The sequence below is a fragment of the Sorex fumeus genome, unplaced genomic scaffold (genome assembly GCF_029834395.1).
Source record: "Sorex fumeus unplaced genomic scaffold, SorFum_2.1 ptg000037l, whole genome shotgun sequence".
In the NCBI taxonomy this organism is placed as follows: Eukaryota; Metazoa; Chordata; class Mammalia; order Eulipotyphla; family Soricidae; genus Sorex; species Sorex fumeus.
Window position 1 is genome coordinate 9,167,432 of NW_026606094.1, and position 27,375 is coordinate 9,194,806.

Below are 27,375 nucleotides of genomic sequence, written 5' to 3' on the forward strand. Positions count from 1 at the left end.
ATTCCCATTTCACAGGTGAACCAACAGAATCAAAAAGGTTAAATGAAAGTTAGCTGTTTATAAAGGGACACAAGCCTGTCTAACTCCCAAGTACATTAATGACAGGGCTTCTTTTATAGCATTTATATCAGCTCTTTAAAAGAACTTATGCATTGTTCACCTTACTTCATTGTTTTTTGTGCATAATTACAAAAGCAGATATTAATATACGATTTTATATTAATATAACATTAATATAAGATTTTGCTTGACTGTGGAGCAACAGTGATTCATAAAGAATAGTTCAATCAGACATAAAACATGGGGACCGGAGAGATAGTACAGCGAGTAAGGTGTGTTTGCCTTGCACATGTCGACCAGTTTCTATCTCCAGCACTTCATATGGTCCCCCTAGCACTACTAGGAGTAATTCCTGAGTGCAGAGTCAGGAGTAACCCCTGAGCATCACTGGGAGTGACCCAAAAAGCCAACAGCAACAAAAAAGAGAAATAAAATATGGCTCTTGGAATCTTCTTTCAAGGGAGCTAGATTTACCATCATACAGCATAGTCTTGGTTCTAGCCTACCATATTCTGAAAAACTCTCTAAGTGATGCAAAACACTTTACATTTTCTAATATATAAAATAAACAACACACAGAAAAAAGATTTAAATGTCTTCTAAGGATCAGATTCCCCAGATTCACCTGAGATACTTAATGAAAACCAGAAACTTTAAATGTGAGATATAGAATACTGTACATTAAATTCCTTATTATTCAGAAACAGTTAATTCATGAGCTGCTTTTGAATGCATCCTAATTCAAAACTGAGATGATCTCTGTGGCTATATTCAGTCGCGCGTGTACTACCGATGTGAACATAGCACCTACCCAATGCTAATTAGTTGCAGAGGTTAAGTGAAAAAGAAGGAGTTAAAATTTTTCTAGTAATTAGCATAACTAGAGCTACCAATTACCTTTTCCTGGAATCTACTGGGGCTAAAGATTAAGAAGATAAAATACTTGTGGTTTTGTTTGTTTATTTTTTCACTTTATAGGGAGCTTCCTTATGTCCTCATTCACTCATCTTCTGAGATAAAGATATTTGGAATCCTTTTTAGCTTTGCAGTTATTATGGATTGAATCTTGAGAAACCACTGTAGTGGTCTCATAGATGTATCATAAAGCTCACAGAGCCCTTTATAGGCTCTGTCAAATAATAATAGTGTTTTTCTCATAGCACACAGATTTAAAATGCATGATTTTTCTCCTTTCTTAATTGCTTTGCATTTTCTTTGGCAAATCAGTTGCAGCAGGGAGGCCTGTGATTGGTTCTACTTTTCTCAAGCTGTGCTGAGAGATCATACTCACATACATACTAATTCATCAACCAAATTACTCCCTAATATCAGCCAGTGTGTCATTTTAAAAGGATGGGGGAGGGCAAAAAGAACCTGAATTTTAAAGTCCAATTTATACTTCAGTTCCACCTGGGGCTATAATTTAAAAGAAAATCAAGGTGATTTTAAATACAATCGGCCACATTTCCCAAGACAATTTGATAGTCAGAACTTGGAAGGATGTGGAGAGGAAGGGCAGAGACTTTAACAAAATTGCCTGACTGACTTCATTTGCTTTTTCTACTTCTACAGCAAGTGCTCCGATTGTACTAAATTAAGATGTTTAATATAAGATATTACTATGATGGTGCTAACAGGACCTGGGAAAGTAAGAGAAAGTTAATTATGAGAACGAAGATTATGCAAGTGTAATTTTAGTTTTAATATTAGCTTGTTGGAAAAAGAAATGAGAATCCTAGAGGAACAAAGGTAAAAATTCACCTACTGGGGTGAAGGACAAACTATCTAGTGCCAGGAAAGTAAAAGAAAAGACATAAAATATAGTAAGAGATATAAAAAGAAAAACACTCTTACATTAAATGTCTATGAGATGTGATACAATTTTTGATATAGCAATCAAGAAAGATTAATTGAAATGATTATCAAAAGAAAATAAGGAAAATTTTATTCATCCCACAGATATTAGTAATCACCTACTATATGTTATTCATTGCATTAGCTTTGATAGTAAGGACAGTAGTGTAATAAGCTCTCCTGGAGTTCATACTTACATTGAATCCTACTCTCTCCCGTGCACTAACAGTATGGTCATTTGTTCTTAGTTCAACATGGAATTACAAGACCTACATCATACAAATTTGGTGGTGACTAAGTAATACAAGACATATAAATACACTATGAATTATATTTCTCAAATATTTATAATATATACATAGTAAATTATATGCAAAAATATCATTTTCCCTCCTCTTAATCATGAGTCATAAAAACATATTGCCTGTTTCTTTATTAATTGAGTCACAGTGAAGTTTTATAGTCATGTCTGTCTCTTGTCAGCCTGGAGTCCTGTCCTGCTAGTTTGATGCAAATCCATCATGATGGCTTAGATTTACGTACATGGATCAACAGTGTAGCTGAGTTGTTCTCAGCTACAAAATTGTTCATGGTTAGGTTTCAGTCATATAATGTTTCAACATCCATCTCTACCTTGGTGAAAATCTTCACTTATTTATGAAATAAGTTTTCTATTTACAGAGATTGTGGTCAGAATTTAAATGAAATTTATAAAATTAGGACTCCTTAGCCTGTTAAATATAAATATAAAAGAAACACATCCTTCTATAGATAATAATGAATCTTAAGAAATGCTCAGAGTATGATAGAAAGTTCTATTCTATCATTTTATGTCAGAGTTAATTTCAATGCCAGACACTAAGCTTTGGCAAAATGAAAAATTATTTTCTTGCAGTCACCTATATGAGATAGTATCATAAGATGGAAGTTTGCCAGGTTCTCTGAGAGGAAAGGTCGGACTACAGCTGAATTTTACGAAGACAATGTTTATGAGAAACAGCCTTATTCCTGATGCTCCGTTCGCTCTCAACAGAACGACCATCTTCGAATGCAACAGTTATGCGTACCTAGGTCGAGAAGTCAACATGATGAGTGACCTGGCACCTGAGTTGTGCAGGAGGAAGAGAGCGGCTTGGAACACCTTCAAGACCTTTGAAGAAATAGCTAAGAGGACAAAGAACTTCCGGCTCTGGGCACATCTCTTTGACTCCATTGTTCTTCCTGCATTAACATATGCCTCAGAGACCTGGCCCTACGCAAACAGGATGAGAATGCTATTTGGGTCTCCCAAAGAGGAATTGAAAGAGCTATGCTTGGAATATCATGTTTCACTCAAATGAGAGAAAGAATCCGGAGTTTCCACCTCCGTCAGTGATCAAGAATCAGGGATGCTGTTTTGTTTGCCAAGGCGTCAAAAATCAGATGAGCTGGACATGTAATGAGATTTAAAGACAATCACTGGACTAGAGTTGTTACCAACTGGATTCTACAGGACATTAAAAGACCACGTGGACGCCCACCTACCAGATGGTCAGACTTCTTCATCAAGATCATGAACGATTGGTTTGAGGCTCTTCATGTTCCTAGAACGAACAGACGCCACTGGGCTACACTAGCACGTGACAGGGACAAATGGAGATGTTACTGGCGCCCGCTCAAGCAAATCGAATTAACGGGAAGTCAAGTGATTAAGTGATAATAAGATGCAGACACTACCAACAGTCTCAACCAGGAGTTGATCCAAGATACATAATTTAAGTTATAATGTTAGATTTGCATCAAACTAGCAGGACAGGACTCCAGTCTCACAAGTGCCAGACACGACTTTAGAGTATTCTAAATATTAATTACTGCAGAAAGAAAAAAAATACACAAAGGCAAAACAGTTACTACTCAGGATAACTATGAAAACTCAAGTCAAAATGCAAGAAGACAGTTAAGGAAGATTGATAACAATATCTACACAGATAAAAGCAGTCCAAATCAAGTGCAAACAACAGTGAATCAAAAGCTTTTCGGGAAAGGGAATGCCCACAAAAAGAAAAAGAGACTATCCTAAAATTAGAAACATGTCAATCACACACCAGATAATTGGAGATACATAAATTCCTAGGAGCATACCTATCAAGATCGAGTCATGAAGAAATAGAAGACCTAAATAAGTCAATTACTGAATTAATAATGTTATACCTTAAAAAATTTATCAGGAACTGGGGATATCTCAGTGGTAGATCTTGTGTTTCAAAAGTGTGAAGCCGTAGGTTCAATTCATGGAAACAGAGTGAGATACAATGTGTGTGTATGTGTGTGTGTGTGTTTGGTGGGGTGGGATGCTGGGGGAGAGGGGGAAGAAAAAATACTCAGGATCAGATGACATCATTTGTAAATATTTAGAGAAAAATTAATGATTATATTTAAGAGCTTCAAAATGATTCAAAAGTAGGCAACACTTAAATTTATTTGTGAAACCAATATTACTAATCTATTTTAAGAAATATAGATCAAAACACTGACATACTTTCCATGTTCATGGATGGGGAAAGATAACATAGCCTAAATGTTCACTTTAGTGAAATCAATATAAAGATTCAATGTAAACCATACAGCACAGAGTCTCCTGCCCTGTCCTTGCCAGGGCCCCTTGGAGGGGAGCGGGATGAGTTTTCCTCCCTGCCCCGACCAGGGCTCCGGCAGCCGAAGACCTCCTGAACCAGCCACCACCATGTTGAGATCACTCTCCACACACATGAAGGTACCAGCAGAGGAACAAAGGCATGTGGGTCCCGGGACTGAGATCTCCCAGCCTACTCGGATCGGGGCTGAGCATCCTCCACCCAGATCCTCCAAATTCCAGTAGGCGGGGGTCACACCCACCAACTGGCCCCCTGGCACCATGTAATCCCATCAATGGCCAAGACTATAAAACCCAGCTCCTGGAAGTGTGTGGCCGCGTGACACCTTATTATCTCATTCCTACTTTGGACAAACTGGCAAGCTACCGAATGTAACCTGCCCACACGGCAGAGTTTGGCAAACGCCCCGTGGCATACTCAATATGCCAAATACCAGTAACAGTGATGGGTCTCATTCTCCTAACTCTGAAAGAGCCTTGAATATGGCACTTTTTAAAAAATCTCAGGACTAGGACGAAGGAGATGTTACTGGGGCCTGCTCGAGGCAATCGATGAATAAAAGGATGGTCGTGATCATGGTCCTAAACCATACCAATGTTGATTCTATATAATATATATTACATTATCATATAACATTAATACTTTAAGGAAGTAGGACAAAGTGCTAAAATGTATAAGAAACTGTAAAAGACCCCTATTAGGGAAAAATATAGAAAATCTAAAGCATTTTATACCTGACTTCAAACAATACTAAAAAGCAGTAATAATGAACAGTATGATATTAGAATAAACCAATAGTATAATATGAGGAATAGGTTGATTAAGGGAGTATAGGGTTGTAATGATGCACTGTCCTGTCATGTCCTCCCATTGTTCATTGATTTGCTCTAGTGGGCACCAGTAACTTCTCCATTGTGAGATTTGTTGTTACTGTTTTTGGCATATTGAATATACCATGGTAGCTTGCGAGGCTCTGCTTTGCTGGCAGGATACTCCTGGTAGCTTGCCAGGCTCTCCATGAGGGGTGGAGGAATCGAATAAGGGTTGGCCCCGTACAAGGCAAATGCCTTGCCTTGCTGTGCTATCACTCCAGCCCCTAATGATGCAAGTAATTAAAAAATTTTATTTTTGAAACATTTGTTAGCAATCTATACTATTTTTATATTTTATCTGGTTTAACCCTGACTTAAATTTTTCTGAAATATATATAATGAGAAAAAAATATATATATATAAACATATATGTATATCACTTGATCACTTGAGATCCCGTTACTCATTGATTTGCTCAAGCGGGCGCAAGTAACATCTCCATTCGTCCCTGTCGTGTGCTAGTGTAGCCCAATGGCGTCTGCTCACTCCAGGATAATGAAGAGCCTCAAACTGATCATTCAGGGTCTTGACAAAAAAGTCTGATCATCTCGTAGGTGGGCAGCCACGCAATCTTCTGAGGTCCTGTGGAATCCAGTCGGTAATGGCTGTAGTCCAGCAGTTGTCTACAAATCACATTATGTGTCCAGCCCATCTGATTTTCGATGAGGAATGAGAGAGTGTCCCTGATTCTTGACTGTAGACAGAGGTCAGAACTCCGGATTCTTTCTCTATTTGAGTGAAGTGATACTCCAAGCATAGCTCTTTCGATTCCTCTTTGGGAGACCCAAATAGTGTTCTCATCCTGTTTTCATAGGGCCCAGGTCTCTGAGGCATATGTTAATGCAGGAAGAACAGTGGAATCGAAGAGATGTGCCTGGAGGCAGAGGTTCTTCTTCCTCTTAGCTATTTCTTCAACATTCTTGAAGGCATTCCAAGCCACTCTCTTCGGCCTAGGTACACATAACTGTTGCATTTGAAGATGTTTGTCCTATTGAGAGCAAATGGAACATCAGGAATGAGACTGTTTCTCATAAACATTGTCTTTGTGAGATTCAGCTGTAGTCTGACCTTTCCACACTCATGGTTGAAGTTGGCTAGCATTTGTGCCGCTTGGCTGATGTTTGGTGTTATTTGAATGATGTCATCAGTGAAGCAGAGGTGGTGTAGTTGCTGACTGTCTATCTTCACTTCCATTTCTTCCCATTTCAGTCATTGCATGACATTCTCGAGGGTGACACTGAGGAGTTTCGGTGAAATGGTATCACCCTGCTGAACCCCTCTCTTGATGTCAATGATCACCTCCCTGTAGAATGGTGAGATCCTGGTAGTGAATACGTAATAGAGCTCACAGAGGATCCTGATGTATTGAGTTTGAACACCCTGTTTGGCTAGGGCTTCAATGACCACTTCAGTCTCAACAGAATCAAAGACCTTCTTTAAATGAACGTTAGACAGGGTGGCATCTTGAACTCCCGAGAAGCCTCAGTGAGCTTGGTTATCATGAGGATATGGTAGATTGTGCTAAATCCTTTTTGGAAACCAGCTCGCTCGCATGGTTGTCCTTCATCCAGTGTTCTGCCAATCCTATTCAGGATGACTCAAGTGAACAGCTTGTAGACAACAGACAACAGGCAGAACTGGCAATAGTTGCCAATGTTGTGAATGTCTCCCTTCTTGTACAGTAGTACAGTGCTGCTGGTTTTCCATTGGGACAAAACCTTGCATTCAGAGAGGTAGCATGTGTATTGATTAGTACTGGGAGCAGGTTCTTCAGGTGTACGGGTCTGACCTTGTCTGGGCCAGGTTTTGTTTACTTTTTTATCGACGAAATCGTGTGTAGGATTTCTGAAGGGAGAACATTGGGAACGACATATCCATCTTGCGGAATTTGGTATGTGGGCAGGTGGACGTGGCTATCGAAGAGATCTGAGTAGAAGTCATGGATAATCTTCTCCATTGTCCTTCTGGAAGATGTGATAGATCCATCAGAACGTAAGAACGCAGTCATCTTGGTCTTGTAGTTGGCGAAGGACAGGCGGGCGTTGTGAATGCTTTTCCCAGCTTCTGTCACATCTGCCAGCACTGCTGGTCTTCTCTCTTTGAGTTCTTCCTTGATTGCTTCTTTGCACTGCTTTGTGAGCTTGGACTTTCACTTGTGGTTGCCTGAGGCTTGCACCAAGCCACATTGGTGAATGAGCTCAAGAGTTTTCAAGAAAGGCATCTTTTTATGGCTATCTCTTTCTTGGCATTCCGCGCACAATCATGGAGGTGCCGAACCAGTTGATCATATATAATAAATTTTATATACACATATAAAATAAATTTTAAATTTATTTTAATATCTTTTAAATTTTTTATTTTACTTTTTTTACTGAAAAACTGTGAGATAGATCCTTACAAATTTGCTCATGATTAGATTTCAGTCATGCAGTAATTTTATTTTTTAATTTTTATTTATTTACTTATTTATTTGGGAATTGAAGGAGCTTTAATTTTAGTATAGTCAAGGCCATCTACTACAAGCCCACAGCAATCATTATTCTCTCTTTTTTAAAAATTTATTTTATTTATTTATTTAAAAAAATTTTTTATTGGATAATCACTGTGAGGTACTGTTACATACTTACAAACGTTCGTGTTTGCATTTAAGTCATACAATGATCAGCTACCAATCCCTCCACCAGTGCCCATTCTCCATCACCAATGATCTCAGTATCCTACTCCCCCTCCCCCACCTCTGTGGCAGGGCATTCCCTTTTGTTCTCTCTCTCCTTTTGGGTATTGTGGTTTGCAATAGAGGTATTGAGTAGCCATAGTGTTTGGTCTATAGTCTATTTTCAGACAGCTCACAACCCAGGGAGTCCTCCCAGAACCCTTTACTTGATGTTCCCTTCTCTGTCTGAGCTGCCTTCACCCCCTCCCCCTCCCCCCCCCCACACACACTCCAAGCATGTGAGGTCGGCTTCCAACCAAAGGGCAAACCTCCTGGTCCTTATCTCTACTATTCTTGGGTGTTAGTCTCCTATTCTGTTACTTTATATTCCACAGATGAGTGCAATCTCTCTCTCCCCCTCTCTTTCTGACTCATTTCACTTAACATGATACTTTCCTTGTTGATCCACTTGTATGCAAATTTTATGACTTCATCTTTTCTAACAGCTACATAGTATTCCATTGACATACAGTAATTTTAATACCTTTTTATTAATACCTTTATTTAATACCTTTTTATTAAGGCACCACAATTCACTGTATGGAAGGCTATCTTTTCTCTATGATAAGATATATTCCTATATTTCTAGCTGTATAAACTATTTCAACAGTTTCTTGAGATTTACATTTTGATCCCAGATTCTCCTTTTTTCTAACGTTTAATTCATAATGCTCAAACCTTTAAATCTCCAGATACCCCTAAAAGTCCGTTAGTACCTGTCCATGACCATAAAATGTTCTCTTGAACACTTTCACTTAATTGGGCTATTCAAATGAAGCAGTTGATCCCAACTCTAACATAATTTGATTCACAATGGCATTTGTGTGCACATATAATTTGACTTAATCTTTACAAATCAACAGATTTCACATTAAAAATAAAACTGGAATTCCTGATTATTTCTTTTGAAAGATGAAGTGCTTTAGCATCAGTAGGATCATTTTCCTCTACATTAACAATTCTCTAAACTCAGGAGCACTTACCCTTTAGCGACTGATTTGTGCTTTTCAGTTCTGTGCAGGGATATCATATCATCTCACTTACTCTTATCTCCTTGACCTTTGTCAGCACTTGAGTAAAATCTCTGGTAAGAAGATTGCTACCTACCTGCTATGACTTGCAAATCTTCTTTAGCAAGGCTGATGCGAAAGATAAAAAGGAACATATGAGAATTTGTGGGAATTGCCTGGATTCTCCTTAAGTTCCTGTTTTTAAAAAGGAGTTAAATATAATTACTTCCCTTATAGTAAGGAAGTCACTACTGTAAGGATGCCCATCTCTTCTAGTTTTGTCTTCCTTTCTCTTTCTCAGAATGGGTCTGAATCTTTGTACTGGTTCAACTTCTGATTAGCAATCCCCTTTTCCTTAAAAGTGTCCTTGTTTGGTTGATAATTGTGCTAACATCCTATTAATGAATCCATCCTAGGAAAACCTTTCTTCCACATCCAATTCTCTTGTTCTGTCAACTTGGTCAGACATTGAAGACATGGTCAGAAAAGGGTTTTTTCTTACCATAAACAGTGCTTACACATTTGACTAACTAGGATAATCGAGGCAGAGATGTCATTAGCTTCTTTAAGAAATTAAAGTATTTTTAAATATAGACAGGGCTACTACTTACCTTGGCAGCATTCTTTCCAAAAAAAACACAGAGATGAGCACAGCACCTGTGCAAGGCACAAACGCAAATTCTGGAAGCCCCATATTAAAAATAACTTTAAAATAAAGAATACAGGATTATTTTCTTTGAAATAAGGTTTGGTGGGTGTTCTTGCTTTGTTTTTTTCTTATTCACATATATTCAAAGGATGAATAATTTGTAGTGAACAAGTTCTTCTGATAAAAAAAAACTCAAATTATCTAACTGCTGCAACTCATAAGTCAGTCTGAATATATGTTTTATGGAGGGAAACATGCTTGATTAGAGATAAAGGAAAATTGATCATAGTTAAGAGTTTAGTCGGATTGATTTTTTTCCTTTTTAGTAGAAGGTAAGGGGAACAGGGGGACCAAACATGAAGTGGTAGGTGTAGCCTATCCTGGGGAGAGGCAATTATGTATGTAAAAAGGATTTTTAACCCTTTTACCAGAGTGAGAGAACATGGTATAGGCCAAATGAAAGAAAGCACAACCAACCTCATGAGCCAATATGAGCACCGAAAATAAACTCTATGTTGTTATCTGTTTGAGAAAATGAGAAAGAAATTTCACACATGGGGATTTTTTTTATGCCTTTGCTTTTTCAATTTTATTAATATAAATTTGTTAATTATAGAGCCCCTGATTCATGCTCGACTGCCCAATTCAAAAGCAGGGATGTCCTCAGTTTCTTCTTACTTTTTCTGTTACACAGCTCATTCAATAAATGTGGTCATAATTGATGGCTTCCCAGACTCATGATTTCCTTTGAATTGTATTTGTGTTCTTTCCAGGAAGCAAAATGTGCCTACACACTCTTTGTCATCGCCATGTTTTGGCTTACAGAAGCTTTGCCTCTGTCAGTCACGGCTTTGCTGCCTGGTTTAATGTTCCCATTGTTTGGGATCATGTCTTCCAAGAAGGTAAGTTACCTAGCAAATGTTGGTCAGAATCAGATTTTTTACTTTGTATTGATATTTTTATTAAGGAGAGTTAACTTTAAAAGCAACAATAAGGTTGTTGGTAAGGGCTGCACATAAATCCTCCAAACTTTCAGTTTTGTGTCTCTTGAATTCTGCTTGTATGCCTCCTTCAAGTGGCCAGAAAATAAAAAACAGGCTTCAGCTTTTTGAGTCATGTAGAAGTGTGTGACTATTATCCTAACTAAGCTGACATTTGTGTTGTCTTTCCCATACAAAAGGGCCAACACATTCCTGTCCTGCATAAGCTTTTTCTGTTCTGCAAAATTCAGTCTCACACAGAGCTGGAAAAGCAATTTTTGTTTTTAATGAAGAAAAAGCTTCTGCGTTTTCTTTTACAGAAATCTGCCATTTCACAAAATAAAGCCAAATTAACTTTCACGTGTATTTCTATTTTGCTCTTGCTGAGAAGAGTTTATTCATGCTGAGAGGTGTTTCTTCACTTCTACAATCTAAGGGTACCTGCCTGAAGAAAATGGATTCAGTTTCCCAATAAAAACACAAAATGCACTTGAACCTACCTCCATGCCTTCCTTAGTTACCCAGCACACAACTGCCTAAACTACAGCCAAAACATTCTCAGGAAAGATATAAAATTCATGATGCCAGTTCAGGCAATTTATCACCTTTGGGCTTCTATTTTCTGCCCTGGCTCCAATATTGCTGCTCTCTTGAGGCTCATTTGTCTTATATTGTAGGAGGAGAGTTTCTCTGTAACTAATGTGAGAATACATATGATTTTTTTTCTTTCCTGTGAGAGGCTTTAATTCCTTTCTTGTTTTTCATTCATTCTTCTACACTTTAGAGTCCAAGTTTATTTTTGCATTTCTGTTTCTCTATTGAACAGGAAAATGCAGTAAGCAGTAAGAAATGTCTTGAATCTTCTTTCTCAGAACAGTTGCTTATAGGGGAGCATAGTAAAGAGAGTGTGTCCTTACTGCTTCAAGACAACCTGGGATCTATGAGAAGATTCTCAAATACTCCCACCAATTATATGATTCTCAATACATTGAAAAAGTAAGGGATTGGCAAGATCTCAAAAAGTAAGGGGTTGGCAAGATCTCAGACTTCCTATTCCTGCTACCTAGGTGTTTGGTTGGGCGGGGGGAGAGACCAACATCTAGAAATAAATAAGTTAAACAGTCACATATTTGTCTCCCATGATTTAACATCAACCAAAGTGGCAAAATTGACTTTGTAAAAGTGATGGAGAAAGAAACAGGCTAATTGGCATCCAAGAGTATGTCCATAGCAAGCAGGCTAGAGAGGGAAAGGAGGAAAACTTTGCCTTTGAACTACTGGTTTTATGCAACCTTCCAGGAAAATGTCTCTGCCTCTTTGCAGGATGTGGAGGCATATATATATATATATATATGTATATATATATACATATATATATATATATATATATATATATATATAATGAAACACCATGAGGTAAAGTTGTAGACTTACAATTTTTTGTGCTTGGGTTTCGATTATACAATGATCAAATACCCATCCCTCCACCAGTGCCCATTTTCCACCATCATGGATCCCAGTAACCCTCCCACCCAATCCCCGCCATCCCACCCTGCCTCTGTGGCAGGGCATTCCCTTTTGTTTTCTCTCTCCTTTTGGGTGTTGTGGTCTGCAAGAGAGGCAATGAGTGGCAATCATTATTCGGTCCATAGTCTACTTTCAACATGCATCTCCCATCCTGGGAGGATCCTCCCAAAACCCTTTATTTGGTGCCGCCTTCTCTATCTGAGCTGCCCTTTCCACTAGAATGCCCGGCTGACCTCTAAGCCATGAAGTAATCCTCCTGGTACTGATCTTGGCTATTCTTGGGTATTAATCGTGGAGGCTTTTTTTTAAGGCAGAAACACTCTATACCAATGGTAGCAGCATTATCCAGGTTGCTGATATCTACTCAAGATTCCTTTATTGTCAGATATGTCAGCCTCAGAAAAATTTCGCAGTTACAGGATTATTGATTTGGAAAGAAGTTTGTCTGAGTCATCCACTCTAGACCAGAATTTCCTTCCACACTGGTTTTTTTTTTTTTTATAGATGAGATCATTCAGGAAGCACCTAAAGGCTTAATTGTGTAGGCCTATATTATCCCACAAGAAAACCCATAACATTCTCTGAAGAAGTTTGATGTTTAAATAACTCAGCTTTACTGAACCCAAGTCTGAAATTCATTCTCTTTGACTCTACATTTTCCTCTTACATCTAATAGTCTACAAATAAACCTCATCATTTCTTCCTATGATAGTATTGCTTGCATTTGAATATATATATGTATATAATTTTTTCTTTAAGTTCCTCCTCCCTCGGCCGCTCCTCTCTTTTTTTTATTGAAGCACTGTGAGATACTACTGAATTACAGCATTGTTTGTGGTTGGGTTTCAGTCATTTAGTGTTTCAACACCCATCCTTTCACCAGTGTACATTTTTTTACCACCCATGTCCCCAGCTTCCCTCCATTAACTTGACTCTATGGCAGACACTTTTACTTTTATGGTTTCTAGACCTCAGCTTTCTCCTTCACCCTTACTATCCCATCATCACAATCATATTATTTTAATGGAACTACCTCTAGTTTGTAAAAAATACTTAAAGATTAAATATTTTATAAATGTATTTACCTGTTATAGAATAAAAGCTCTATTTATAGGTTAATGTTATTACCAGGCATGCCTTGACAAAAGCAAATATATTCCTTAAAAAGCATGACTGTCATAAAACTTAAATATATTATCTCCTTCTATTATTCCAAGCTAAATTTGTTTAAACTTTCATGTGGTTTTCTTGAAAATTTACCAGGAACTAGCCAGAATGCCGAATTCTTAAGATTTTAAGTAGAGAAAGCTATTCTTTAGAATTGTGATTTTTTTTTTCAGCCAATGCAATGAACTTTTACTCAGAAAAGACTGACCAAGGAAAATTACAGGGAATGGGTTAGGGATTTCATGGGAAGATGAACTAAAATCTTGCTTATTAAGCCATTGTAACATTTTAAGTCTAAGTAAATTGGGGCCTTCTAGAGTTTTAAGGCGAAGAGTGATCAATTTGATATTCAATTTTAAATAATTAGTTTTGCTCTTGGTTTGAGAAACAACATAACAAGTTGGAAGGTGTGACAGATAGTAGGTTACTAATGCACCAATTCAGGTAAGAGGCAATTCAGCTACAGCAATAGGAATATTGACTGTATTCTTGATATACATTTTTGTGAAGCCAACAAAATTTCCCAAATGACTAAATATGACACAATCAAAAATGCTTCATAGAGGGCTTTTTGTTTTCTTTTCACCTGCCAAGTAGATGATCACCAGTTAAAATGTGAAAGACTGAGAATAGAGTGGACTTGGTATAAGAGATAGACTGACTCCTAGAGATCACTACTGGACACTTAATTTCATAAAATCTATCATCTATGTGAAGATAGTAAATAGGCAGACACACAAGAGTCCAAAGTTCATGAGAGATGAGCTAGAAATAATCACTGAAGTATCATCAGCGTATTAATGATACTAAAAGCCCTCAGACTTGGTGAGATCATTTAGGGAGTGGGTAAAGATAAAAAAGCAAAGAGGACAAAGAACTGGACTTTGGTAAACTACATTATGAATTTGTTGTAAGGAGAAAGTACTAGCAAAGGACACTGAGAAGAACAGGGTAAGCGATGTGGTAGAAAGACCATGAATGTGGGGTTTTGGGATTCCAAGGGAAGTTAAATGTTTTAAGGATGAGACAGTGAATAAATGTGTCAAATCTGATAATGTGAAAAAATGTAATGTTTCACAATGCAAAACTTTAAGGCTGACCATTAGAGTTAATAGCACAACTTATGTAAATTTATGTGGGAGGAGGGTTTTGGAGCCTTGCCCAGTAATTCTCAGAAGAGGCCATTCATAGCTCTGTGCTCAAGAATCATTCCTGGTGATACTTGGGAGACCAAAGGTGGTTGCCAGGGATCAAACTGGAGCTATCTGTGTGCACACTCTTTATTTTATGCATATTTTTATTAACAATACTATTTCTAGGTAAGAGAAGAATAGTGCACTTTAAATTTGTATTCAGATCATCTACATTTTTCTCGACAAATCATGCCATGTAGTTGAAGGTCAAAGCTAAAAGCATTGAAACAAAAGCATTGAAAATTAAAAGCATTGAAATCATACTTCTCTTGTACAATGTTATTTTTCTTCCACAAGTGTAAATAACGATGGGTTTAATTGTAATTTCAGGTGGCATCTGCTTATTTCAAAGATTTTCACCTACTGCTAATTGGAGTCATATGTTTAGCAACATCAATAGAAAAGTGGAATTTGCACAAAAGGATTGCCCTGAGAATGGTGATGATGGTGGGTGTGAACCCAGAATGGCAAGTACTGTGTTTACTGTTACAGGCTTTGTTCCAAACAGAATAATTTCGTACAGAGCAAATAAGTAAATAAGCTAGGCACAGCCAGGCAATCCTTTGTTTCACAGTATAATTTATAACTTTTTTCTAAAAATTTTTCACTGAAAATATGAAAGTGATATAAGGTGGACTTAAGCTGTGGGCAAAAAAAAATTTTTTTTCACTGTAGGTCTAATTACAAGACACATGGAATAAGTGGTTACAAAACTCCCGCTATTGACTCTAAGTCAATAAACTCCCGCTATGTATCCTGGGAGTCAATGCTAAGATAAACCTTGAGCTTCAACAGGCAAGATTGGTAGACTTCAGCAGCGATTTCAGTCCTTTCTTGTTTTTTTTTTTTTGGCTGATAACACATTCAAGGGTTATTGAAGAGCACCCTTGATCATGAGGGAGAATGTTAAGAACCAAAGACAAAAGACATTACTGACAAAATTAAAATGTGTGCAGAAAAATTCCAAAGCGAATATTTTCCTTTTTAAAATTAACTATTTCAGAGTGAAACATAAAAATGTTCATCTGAGAATATGAAATCACTCATTTGACTTTTTTTCATGTTCACTGAAGTGAATGATTGGATATTTTACTGTTAATTTTTGCTTGTGTTAAGAACATAGATGTTACCTTAAAAAATTGTGTCATAACCATTTGTATAATGGCACAGTGCCTTAAAGTGTTTGCTGGTTCTTCCTTTTCAACTTTCTTTGATTTTTAAAGTTGTATTCTATTGCATAATTCATTCTAGAGCAAAAGTTCCCAAACTTTTTCAGCTTACCACCTCTTTTTTTCAGATAAAAAGTTACTCACAGTTCCTCTGGAAATCTACTCTTTTAAAAGAAACAAACAAACAGAAGAATTCCCTATTGCACCCTAGTCCCCTTGGATCATTCCAGCATCTCTTGGAGGTGCTATTACCTACTTTGGGAAAGATAGTTATAGACTGCATAACTATATCACTGTTTATTGTTTATGGAACAAACTATTGACTCTAAGACAACTACTGAGCACGACTTACTGTGGTCCCAACTCCCATCCCCCAGAATAGTGAATTTAGATGAAACAATAAAATATGTTATTTAATGTTTTCTAATTTCTAAATAGTAAGGCTATTTCATTCTTAACTTGAAACTGTACTCCCCTACTTCTTGGGATGCTAAATGAATGTGTCCCTTATCTTTGAACATCTGCTTACTCACCCCAGAGGAAAACATAGCACATGCACAGTGGAGCTAATCTTATCCATTATGCTCTAAGTGGCTTTTTCATTTAAGGCGTTCATCACATAAAAACTTATTGACCCAATCAACCTTCATCTTATTGGAAGATTTCACATCTTATCAATGTTAAAAGTTAAGATAATTTCACTTTTATTTTCATTAAGAATCACTTCTTCTTAACTGTAATTCTCAACAGTTTTATTTTGTTCTGAACATTGAAAATATTCAGCCTAAATGAAAGTGAAACCTATAGTGTAGGGTTTTTCTTGTAAATATATTTCAAAAGAGAGTCAGAGGATTTTATAAATGAATCTATATGGAAAGAGGTGCTTTAGAAAATTTTTTGAGATTTCCTACTTAAAAGATTTATTTTCCCCCATGTAACTGAAAGTTTTATTGATGTAACTCGGAATCTTATAAACTTAGGTAAGTTATTTTTAGGGGAAGATCTACTCTATTTATAATAGGAGATAGTGTAACAAGTTCTTGACAACACGTAGAGATGTCATATTCAGGAGAGCATAAATAATGAAATCTACAGGAAATTCTAAAACCTCATTTTAGATAGTGATTTTAACCATTTACTCTACTTCACAAATATTGAACAAAATGACTTAATAAAAATTAACCTCTCTCCTAGCCCTTGTGTCTCCTTAGCAAACATTCTAATAAACAGAGATAAGACCAAAAGACTAAAGAAAGTGTAAGAGATCCTAAGTCCAAATATTGATTGCACCTCACCTAACTAGTTTCAGAGGGTGTGTGTCATCTGTGAAAAGACAGGTACAATTTTATATGCTGTTATCCCTCTACCAGCTTATGGCTTGCTTATGAATTTTATCATTTTTCTGTTTTTGGAAAGAAGATTCTTTTGGTTTCCTTGGAGACACATCTGGTAAGAATTCCCCTCTTACTTGTGCCATTTTGATTTCTACTTGTCCTCAGAAGGAAACTTAACCTTCCATACGTTTTGAAAACATTAATTTCCAACTTGTAGACAACATTCTTTATAGTGAACTAATACAGGGCAAAGTAAGTTGGCACTGCCAGAACTAAAGGCCCTCTCCTTTCAGGTTGACGTTGGGGTTCATGAGCAGTACTGCCTTCTTATCAATGTGGCTTAGCAACACCTCCACGGCTGCCATGGTGATGCCCATTGTGGAGGCTGTGGCACAGCAGATCATCAGTGCTGAAGCAGAAGTCGAGGCTACTCAGATGAACTGTATCAGTGGAGCAACCAACTATGGATTGGAGACTGATGGTATCAAATGTTACTATGGCCACTGTGGAACCTAGTCATTTGGGCAGTAGGCAGAACTCACAGATTTGGGGTTATATTTTAATAAACTATCCCTATAGATGCAATCTGAAGAGAAACCAGAATATAAACCAGAAACCAGGGGTAGCTTTGTGGGTGAGGGCAATAGGGGGAAGGTTTGAGGGAAAGGTTACGGGGAGGGTTATGGGGAAGGTCAAGGAGAGGGTTACAGGGGAAGGGCTGGAGCGATAGCACAGAGGGTAGGGCATTTGCCTTGCACACGGCTGACCTGGGTTTGATTCCTCCATCCCTCTCAGAGAGCCCGGCAAGCTACCGAGAGTATCCCACTCACACGGCAAAGCCTGGCTAGATTCCTATGGCGTATTCAATATGCCAACAAAAGTAATAACAAGTCTCACAATGGAGACGTTACTGGTGCCCACTGGAGCAAATAGATGAACAATGGAATGACAGTGCTACAGTGCTACACTATAGATGCATATCTGTTGGTGTGTAATTAACTTTCTTCTTTTTACATTTCTGAATATCTGTCCAAGGAGCTGCATTACTTAGATATTTTCCTTTTTTGTTTTGTTTTGTTTGGGGGGCACACCAAGCTATACTTAGGGCTGGCTCCTTGCTCTGCACTCAGAGATCACTCCTGGCAGGGTCAGGGGACCATACAGGGTACTGGGGATCGAATCCTGTGAACCATATGTAAGGCAAGTGCTCTTCCCTCTGTACTATCTCTCCAGCCCCTAACAATTTGTCTTTAGTATTAACTTGAACTTACATTTTCTGACAAGATTCAGAATGACCTTTCTATCATCTAACTGGTCGGAATAAAATTCTCTCTTTCCGATCTACATCAGTAGACCTCCAGTCAAATATGCAAATGTATCAAAAATCTTTAATTCTTGCATTCTGTTTAAATATATTACGTTTTTCAGTAGAAATAAGTGATTCTGATAAATTGCTCTGAAACAGTGAAAAAATATTGTGAAGATATTTGTTCATAAAATTTCTAATTAAATTAATATTATACTCATAGTTTTATATGTTGTTTTTAGTTTTTACTAAAGCTTTCATATTTTTGTATGCACATCTACACATAAATGACCTGATAACCCTCAATATAAATTATTTTTCTTTGATTTAACTTGCAGAAAGTGCTAATGGACAAGAAACAAATGAGAGCAAAGAGAAAACAAAACAAGTTCCAGGGTAAAGAATATTGGCATTTTCATTTGAGTTTTCCAAATTATGTTTTAATAAAGTTATAAAGTGGGTAAATTTATTTTTCAGATGCAGTAATGATTCAGGGAAAGTTTCAAGAAAGATGGAGGTGGAAAAGGTACATTTCATTTGATTCTTTCTAAATTATTATATATGAAATTAAATCTGCAGATAGATATATGCATTTAAATCCTATTATTTGATTTCTTGTCTATAGTGAATCTAGAATACATTTCTATGCTTGCCTCAGCTAAAGCATGGAATATAGTAAATAAGCCTTCATGCATATGCTGAAATAAAAATCTAATAGGAGACTTTCTAGGTCCTGAAAATTAGCAACATTATGTTCTCCTCTTAGAGGTTCATAGTGATAAAAGTTTGAATTTGTAGTTTAAAGAACTGTAATTACTGTATAAGAATATTATTTCATTTTCTTATTAAAATCTTACTGGCTTAATTCTTATGAAGAACATCCTCATTTCTTCCATTTATGAACTTAGACCAACTCCTATTCCTGTAATTACAAACCAGTTATCTTTAGTGCCATAATTGCACTAAGAAATTTAGTGCAAAAGTCATGAGTTGCTACTATCACAGATGGAGTTAGTTGTTTTAGTCATTCTAGCTATTAAAGTAAGAAAGAAGACTTTTGTAAGCTGTCCCATAAAATTCATTTTCCTCAGAATAAATCAATATTAAAATGCTAGTCTGAGTAAAATGTGAATTAGTGTATCTTGAGACTACTGAAAATAATTCTGCCTGGAAACAATCCTATGGTAACCATGGCATTAAGAATAGAAGAGCAAGACAGATGTTTCTTTCTTAGTCTGTTACATATTAGCATGCAACTCTATCACTATCACTATCACTATCAATATAACCCCGTTGTTCTTCGGTTAGCTCGAGCAGGCCCAGTAACGTCTCCATTCATCCCTGTCCCATGCTAGTGCAGCCCGATGACATTTTGGGGGCGCCTTCAGGGTCAGGGGAATGAGGACCATTTATTATTACTGTTTTTGGCATATCAGGTACACCACCGGTAGCTTGCCAGGCTCTGCCATGCGGGCAGGATACTCTCGGTAGCTTGCCCAGCTGTCTGAGAGAGATGGAGGCTATTGGGGAAGCCTCTAATCACCTTTATGGGTGTTCCTAGTCAGGTATGTATGTGGGTATGAAGCTCTCAGTAGCCTGCCGGGTTCTCTGAGAGCGAGAACTAGAGAATAAGAGGTCACATGGCCACATTCGCGGCTGTGTGCTTCCCAGAGCTTGGTTTTATAGTCTCTGGATCCTGGAAGTTGATGGGGTTATACGGCAGTTGGTGGGTGTAACTGTCTAGCTACTGGAAGGTGAGGGAGCTGGGTGGAGGAGACCCAGTCCCGAACTGAGCAGGCTTGGAGATCTCAGCCCCGGGTCCCGCACACCTGGGATCCTCTGCTGGTTCCTTCATATGTGAGGCTCGTCCAAGTGTGTGGAGAGTGGTCTCAGCATGGCTTTGGCTGGGTCCGGGAGGTTCTCAGCTGTTGTGGCTCTGCTCGGGGTGGAGAGGGAAACTCAATCAGCCCTCCTCTAAGGGGCCCCAGTGAGGACAGCCAGTCGCGGGAGCAGGAGACTCTGCCTTGTTCTCTTCCGGGAGCTTGGTTTTACAGTCTCTAGATCCAGTGTTATACTCTGGTTTTTCTTCAGATCGTATAAATTTTTTGCCTTTTACTAAAGATTTCCATGGAGAGGAACAATTCTGAGTCTTAACCCAATGCAACTCTATGGAAAAAACAAAACTCTGTTGTATTTACAGAAATCTTTAAGGAAAGCGGTTCTATGTAAAGGGAAAGTGAAAGCAATAAATAAAGTTTAAATATTAACTAACAAAGCATTTAAGATTTCAAATATAAAAGTGAGATGTTTGTTTTTGAAAACATCTTCATCTTTACATTAAAGAAGAAACTTAAAACAAATATCAGAGCATGCCAGTTACTTCAAAGGACATATTATTATAGAGGAGTTGTTATGAAAATTGTTATAAAGGCTAGCAAAGAATATATTTGCATTAGTAATATTACTGTGGATATCTTTAGAAAATCTGGTGGAAATCTCTAGCAACCAAGTTTTCTTGCACATTGCCTAAATTTTGGGTAAGGCCCTTCAAAGCTATTTGACATCCAACTCTGTACTCAACATTATGGGTCTATTGATGAAAGACCTAGTTAGGTACACATTTGAAATCCACCAGGGAAATGAACTTCATAGTAAGGGTGACAAAAGCACCCCAACAAAGTCACACACAGAGGTTAAGTTTTGTAGAACTATGTGAAACTAGTTCATCCAGGCACATTGTGAGTAGAGAGTATGATTTAAGAAAATTTGAGTCTGAAAACAAGAAGATGTGTCTAACTAGAGAAGTACGTTCTCCATATGTGCAGGAACTACATATCCATGTTCACTAGTTGATCCTCTATCATATTGTGTTACCTAACACAGAGTATAGCACTATATAGCACTGTCCTCCTGTTGTTCATTGATTTGCTCGAGCGGGCACCAGTAGCGTCTCATAACAAATTGTGAGACTTGTTACTGTTTTTGGCATATCAAATACATCACGGGTAGCTTGCCAGGCTTTCCTGTGTGGGCGAGATACTCTTTGTAGCTTGCCAGCCTCCCCTAGAGGGGCAGAGGAATCGAACCTGGATCGGTGCATGCAAGGCAAATGCCCTACCCACTGTGCTATCACTCCAGCCCAGCACAGACGAGGTAAAATATTCTTTACTCTATTAAAGGATGTAAGTGGAAAAGGAAGGTGTAGTCTAATCAGAGAATAAAATAATATTAAATACCCACGTATGTAGAAAATTTTTTGATTTGTGGGATCAGATTAAAAATAGGTGTTCATGCCTTAGATAAATAACTCAGATGAAAAGTTGAGTTTATTTTAGGGGGAATTGAGATCTTAGAAGCAAGGGTGATATATTGTAAATTCTGTTCTTGAAATGCTGACCTGACTGTGGTTAACAATGTGATGGTCAGAGGCTATAAATTTAGATGGATTTTGTGAATAAACGTCGGGGATAAAAAGGAGCATAGGAGATGATGTGCTGCAATAAACTATGTAGGCATTTAATTATGATGTCACTAAATGAGATGGGGAAAAAAAGGAAGGAAGAATAAGTGTTCAATGGAGAAAACCAAGAAAATTTGGGTACATTTTAGGCAATAGAAATTAATGTCTGAATTTAGGAGAGCAAGACTATTGAATGCTGAGTTTATGACGGCCTATATAAACTGATGACTAAAAATTCAACTTTATGTAAAAAAAATATGAAGGGATAATTTCACACAACAAAAGTATTCTTTATGAGAAGTAACGGGAAAGTCATTTTAAAATAGTATTTTGGAATATGTTTAGACTTTTCGCAATTATAAATTACTTTTTGAGAATCAACATATTTTATATTTTATGCTGTGATTATAATAAATTGCACCTCTCCTTTGCCAAGTTTCCACAGTTAAATTAACACTAAATGATTTTGTGAAAGTATCCGTATCTGTTTTATGTAGTTATGAGATGGAAAGAATACTTATGATGTTTTGGTCTTTGGTCTGCTTTGTGAATTTGGTAGCCAATATGATGAATTAATTGAATTTGAGGTTATAAAATATTCAAATATCATTCCCTATGAAGTGAAGCTTTCAAAATAAACTTGAAAGAAAAGGAAAAATATAGTCACCGCCCATTGTCTCACTGTCTTCCCATTGTTCATTGATTTGCTCAAGCAGGCCCAGTAACGTATCCATAGTGACAATTGTTACTGTGTTTGGCATATTGAATACATCACGGTAGCTTGCCAGGCTCTGCCTTGCAGGCGAGATACTCTCGGTAGCTTGCCGGGCTCTCCTAGAGGGGTAGAGGAATCAAACTCGGGTCGGCCATGTTGACCGCTTGCAAGGCAAATGCCCTACCTGCCGTGCTATCGCTCCTGTAAATTATATTACTTTCCCATGTTCTAGCTAAAGTCTTTTACCTTTATAATTAAATTAACTTCAGACATTTGATAAGCTCTTAATTTTTCAAATTTTGTGTGTATTTTATGTTTTAGAATTTTCCATTTCTTTTCAAGTAAATAGCATTTACACTGATCCACATGAAACATAGAACTTTAGCAGAAAATTTCCAGTAGGTAGAAGAAAATTAATAACGACCAAATAAATTCTGAATTTAGTGCTTACGATAATATTAAAAACATACATCTAGTATTTATTAAGTTATTGTCATTTCATAGCACAGCGGGTAGGGTGTTCGCCTTACAAGCGGCCAACATGGCCGACCCGAGTTCGATTCCTCCGCCCCTCTCGGAGAGCCCGGCAAGCTACCGAGAGTATTCGATATGCCAGACACAGTAACAACAAAGTCTCCAATGGAGACGTTACTGGGCCCGCTCGAGCAAATCGACGATCAACGGGAGGGCCTTTACCTTTACCTTTTACCTTATCTTTACAACTTATTTGATTGAAGTCAGTATATCCTTCTTCCTAACCCCCTTGATTGTGTAAACTCACACAAAGTGGGGGGCACGGCACCCACAGTGGCAGTGGCTCTATCTCTCCCACCACCCGCGTTCGGTAGTCTCACCCTTCTCCCACCCCGGAGAGGTCGATGGCGATGGTCAGGCAGAGGAAGGAACGAGGGCCAGGCTGGTAGGTATTAGTCGTAGTTTATTCTGATTCTCTCCTCATCTCTCCTTCTGTCTCTGCCCCCATGCTACTTCATTCTCCTTCTCCATCCCCCTTCATCCTCAATGCAAATTCACCAATAGACACAACGCAATGTTACCCAACACTTGATGTTGCCCTACTTTTTTCCAAAGCACATACAGCCATCTTACAAATTATATTATTTCTTTATTTATTTGTTTTGTTTAATTTTTTACTCCACTAAATTTAAGATTATAAAGGGAAGACTTATTTTGGGGGGAGTGTTGAGAAAATTTTATTCATTTGTTTATTTATCTCAAACATTCAAACACTGATCATTATAGTGTATGCTTTTAATAAATATTTACTAAGTGAATGAAAAACTTAGGTAAAATTTTCTCAATAAAATTTACATTACAGTAACCAATTCTGGGTATAAACTCAAAAAAAATCAAAGTGATAAATGTTTAAAGATAAAAATAGGGATTAAATTAATTTAACTTTTTAGTTTTATTGAAATTTAATTGACATACATTATATGTATATGACATACATATCAACTTTTGTATGTTGACCTTATATACATACATTGCAAAATAATTACCACCAGAGCTGCAATTAGAAATTCCACTGTGTTAAATGACTGCTATCTATTTTTTATGCAGAGAAAATTTAAGATCTACTATCTTAGTAAGTTTTAAGTAACAGTATTATTGAATATAATCACCGTGTGATTAGATTTTCAAATCTAATATTGAATTCTGAGAACTTACTCATCTTGGAACTGACAGTCTGTGCCCTTCGACTAACATTGCCCCATTCCCCCCTACCATTTACTCCTTTTTACTATGCTTACTCCTTTTTACTATGCTTAAATGCATTTGGTGTTATTGTCAGAAGCAGTATTGAGGACCATTTTTCTTGTTTTATTCTAATAATTTTGTAGCTTTCAATATTAGGCTTAAATTTAATTCATTTCAAGTAAATTTTTATGGGTGATGTAACATAAGCATTCAATCTTACTCCTACCTGTGCTTCTCTCAACACTAACCTTTCCCCAAGTAATCTTGACTCAGTGTAAAATACCAACTTGTCAAATACTGACTAAATATGAGAGTATAATTTTTGCTTTCCTCCAAAGATCTATATTATGTTAGTGTCATGCTTTTATGATTATTATAACAAACAACCTAGTTTCAAACCAGAAATTGTGATCTCTCAAGCTTTCTTCATTCTCAGGATTTCTTGATATTCAAGAATATGAATTAATTTGTGGGTTAAAAACTAGGATTTAGAACTAAAAATTATCAACCTAAAATTTGTATTACTACTGAAAAGTTTTGATAAAGATAGAGATAATTTGGAAATTTTTCTAATACTACTGATGTAGGTGATGCCTGTTGATTTTTGTTGGTTTGCTCATTCTTGTGGGGAGGGGGGTATACCAGTGGTGTTTACTCCTGACTTGGTGATCAGGGATCATTCCTGAGTTTGGGGACTATATGGGGTCCTAGAGATTGAACCATATCAGTCACATGCAAGGCAAGCACCAAAGCACCCTATCCACTGTACTCTCTGGTCCCTATATGTTGATTTTTGAAGGTGATGTATAGTTTTTGCAGTAATTCCTCAGATTCCAGAAATAGATTTAGGAGTACTCATGTCAAAGGTCATAGTTCTCTGCTGGATAATAAAAAAAAAGTCATTCATTCTCACCAAGCTCGCTACTCACTATGGACCACGGTGCAAATGTTACTAAGCTCTATAATTGTACACAAATATAAATGATGCATAGCCCATAAATTTTGAATTCCTCTGAAAGTAGCCATTTATTTTTAAAGAATAAAAGGAGCAAGAAGACCCAAATAGGACACTGACAGAATATGGAGAAATGTATTTTCTAGAGTCCAGTGCAGTTATAGGGAAACTGCTCATCCTGATTTGATTTCCATGAGAAATAAATTTGGGTATGCAGAAATCAGTTTTTACATACTAAAGGAGGAACCAAGTTGCTGAACTATTTTTTTCTTAAAGCATTATTATTATTGAAGAAATAGCTCAAATTTATACACTTGCACAATTTCTGAACCTATAAGCATCTTAAAATAAAAAAATGAAAATCAGTTTGCTTTTTTTAGTCATTTCTTTCTTTTCTTTCTTTTTTTATTAGTGAAACACCCTGAAGTACAGTTGTAGACTTATAAACTTTCGTGCTTAAGTTTCAGTTATACAATGATCGAGTACCCATCCCTCCACAAGTGCCCATTCTCCAACACCAATGATCACAGTAGCCATCCCAACCCCCACCTCATCCCCCCACTCCCACCCCACCTCTGTGGCAGGGCATTCCATTTTGCTCTCTCTTTCCTTTAGTTGTAGTTTGCATTAGAGGTATTGAGTAGCCATCGTGTTTGGTCTATAGTCTACTTTCAGTACGCATCTCACATCCTGAGCTAGTCCTCTAAACATCCTTTACTCCTTTACTTGGTGCTCCCTTCTCTGTCTGAGCTGCCTTTTCCCCAAGCATGTGCTGCCAGTTTCCAAGCTGTGGAGCAGACCTCCTGATACTTATCTCAACTATTCTTGGGTGTTCAATTCCCTTTCTGTTACTTTATATTCCCCAGACGAGTGCAGTCTTTCTATGTCTGTCCCTCTCTCTCTGGCTCATTTCACTTAGCATGATACTTTCCATGTAGAACCACTTGTATGTAAATTTCATGACTTCATCTTTTCTAACAGCTTCACAGCTTTTAATGAAAGGTCTAAAATAATTGTTTTGCATTCAACTATTTAACTTGTAGCCTCCAAAGGTAAAAATGTTCAAAGAAATTTTCTTTAAATAAGTTGAACTGTGTTTTTAGTTAGGCATTTAGTTTGGGGGTGAAATCCTTACCAAAAAACCCATCTCTGTAAGAGAACACATAATTAACATTCTAAAGATATTCAAAGAACACCAGAAAATATAATTCATAATATCAGTAATTAGGAATTTAAGTTTGGACAATTAAGAGGCTATCATATCTGGAACATTTGGCACCAAACTAGAAGAAAGGTACATTCCCAAAATAAAGGCAAGCAAGTAAACTATCCATCTGAAATTCTGACACGCATTTTCTGACAAAGATTTGTACAGCAGCAGTCAAGTAGATACATTCACTTATGAAAAATAATTCATTTGGGGCAAGAGAGATAGCTCAGAGTTGAATGCATGCTTTAATTGCAAGACCCCAGGGTGGGATCCCTCGTATCCTTTGGTTCCCGAAGTACTACCAACAGGCACTTCCACGAAGAGCTGGATGTAACCTCTGAATATCATCCACAGTCAAATAATTAATTTAACATTCATGATAAAAAGGAAATCACAGAAGTAACCTTCCAATATGACCTTACTTCAGATTTCCATTTTTATTGCAACCAAAGCTCTAACTTGATTATGAGTATACTTAGCATGTTTCCACAAAACATTTTGTTGTTCAAGATGCTTGTTGGTGATTATCTTTTATCACATATATCTTTCATTTTTGAGTCAAAGTACAGTTTTTTACATTTTATGTTATTGATATATTATCTAGCAAATAACATAAGCTCAACCATGTTGGAAGCATCTGTACTTTCCTCTAACTGTACAATAAACCTCCCACACTATATAATTTATTCTAAAACTATATTTTGCTTCTTGAAATTCTAGCAGTATTTTTTCTATGCATCTTTCAATTGTACTTCCTAACAAGAGCATGCATTTATTGTGTTCCCATTTATATTGGAGTTTGTCTAGTTATAATGTAGCAATGAGCTTTCCTTAGACTAGTGTTTATCT

The 27,375-nt window shown here is 37.1% G+C and overlaps 1 protein-coding gene and 1 pseudogene across 1 annotated transcript in view; both read left to right on the plus strand.

Annotated features, from left to right (window-relative positions):
* Window positions 1-27,375, plus strand: part of SLC13A1 (solute carrier family 13 member 1) — a 91,112-nt gene that overhangs the window by 11,891 nt on the left and 51,846 nt on the right. The window contains exons 2-6 of the mRNA XM_056118568.1: window positions 10,565-10,693; window positions 14,989-15,125; window positions 17,455-17,642; window positions 18,806-18,863; window positions 18,945-18,993. Of these exons, the coding sequence (XP_055974543.1) occupies window positions 10,565-10,693; window positions 14,989-15,125; window positions 17,455-17,642; window positions 18,806-18,863; window positions 18,945-18,993 (561 nt within the window). The remainder of the gene's footprint in view (window positions 1-10,564; window positions 10,694-14,988; window positions 15,126-17,454; window positions 17,643-18,805; window positions 18,864-18,944; window positions 18,994-27,375) is intronic.
* LOC130027945 (uncharacterized) lies at window positions 20,539-20,660 on the plus strand (annotated as a pseudogene).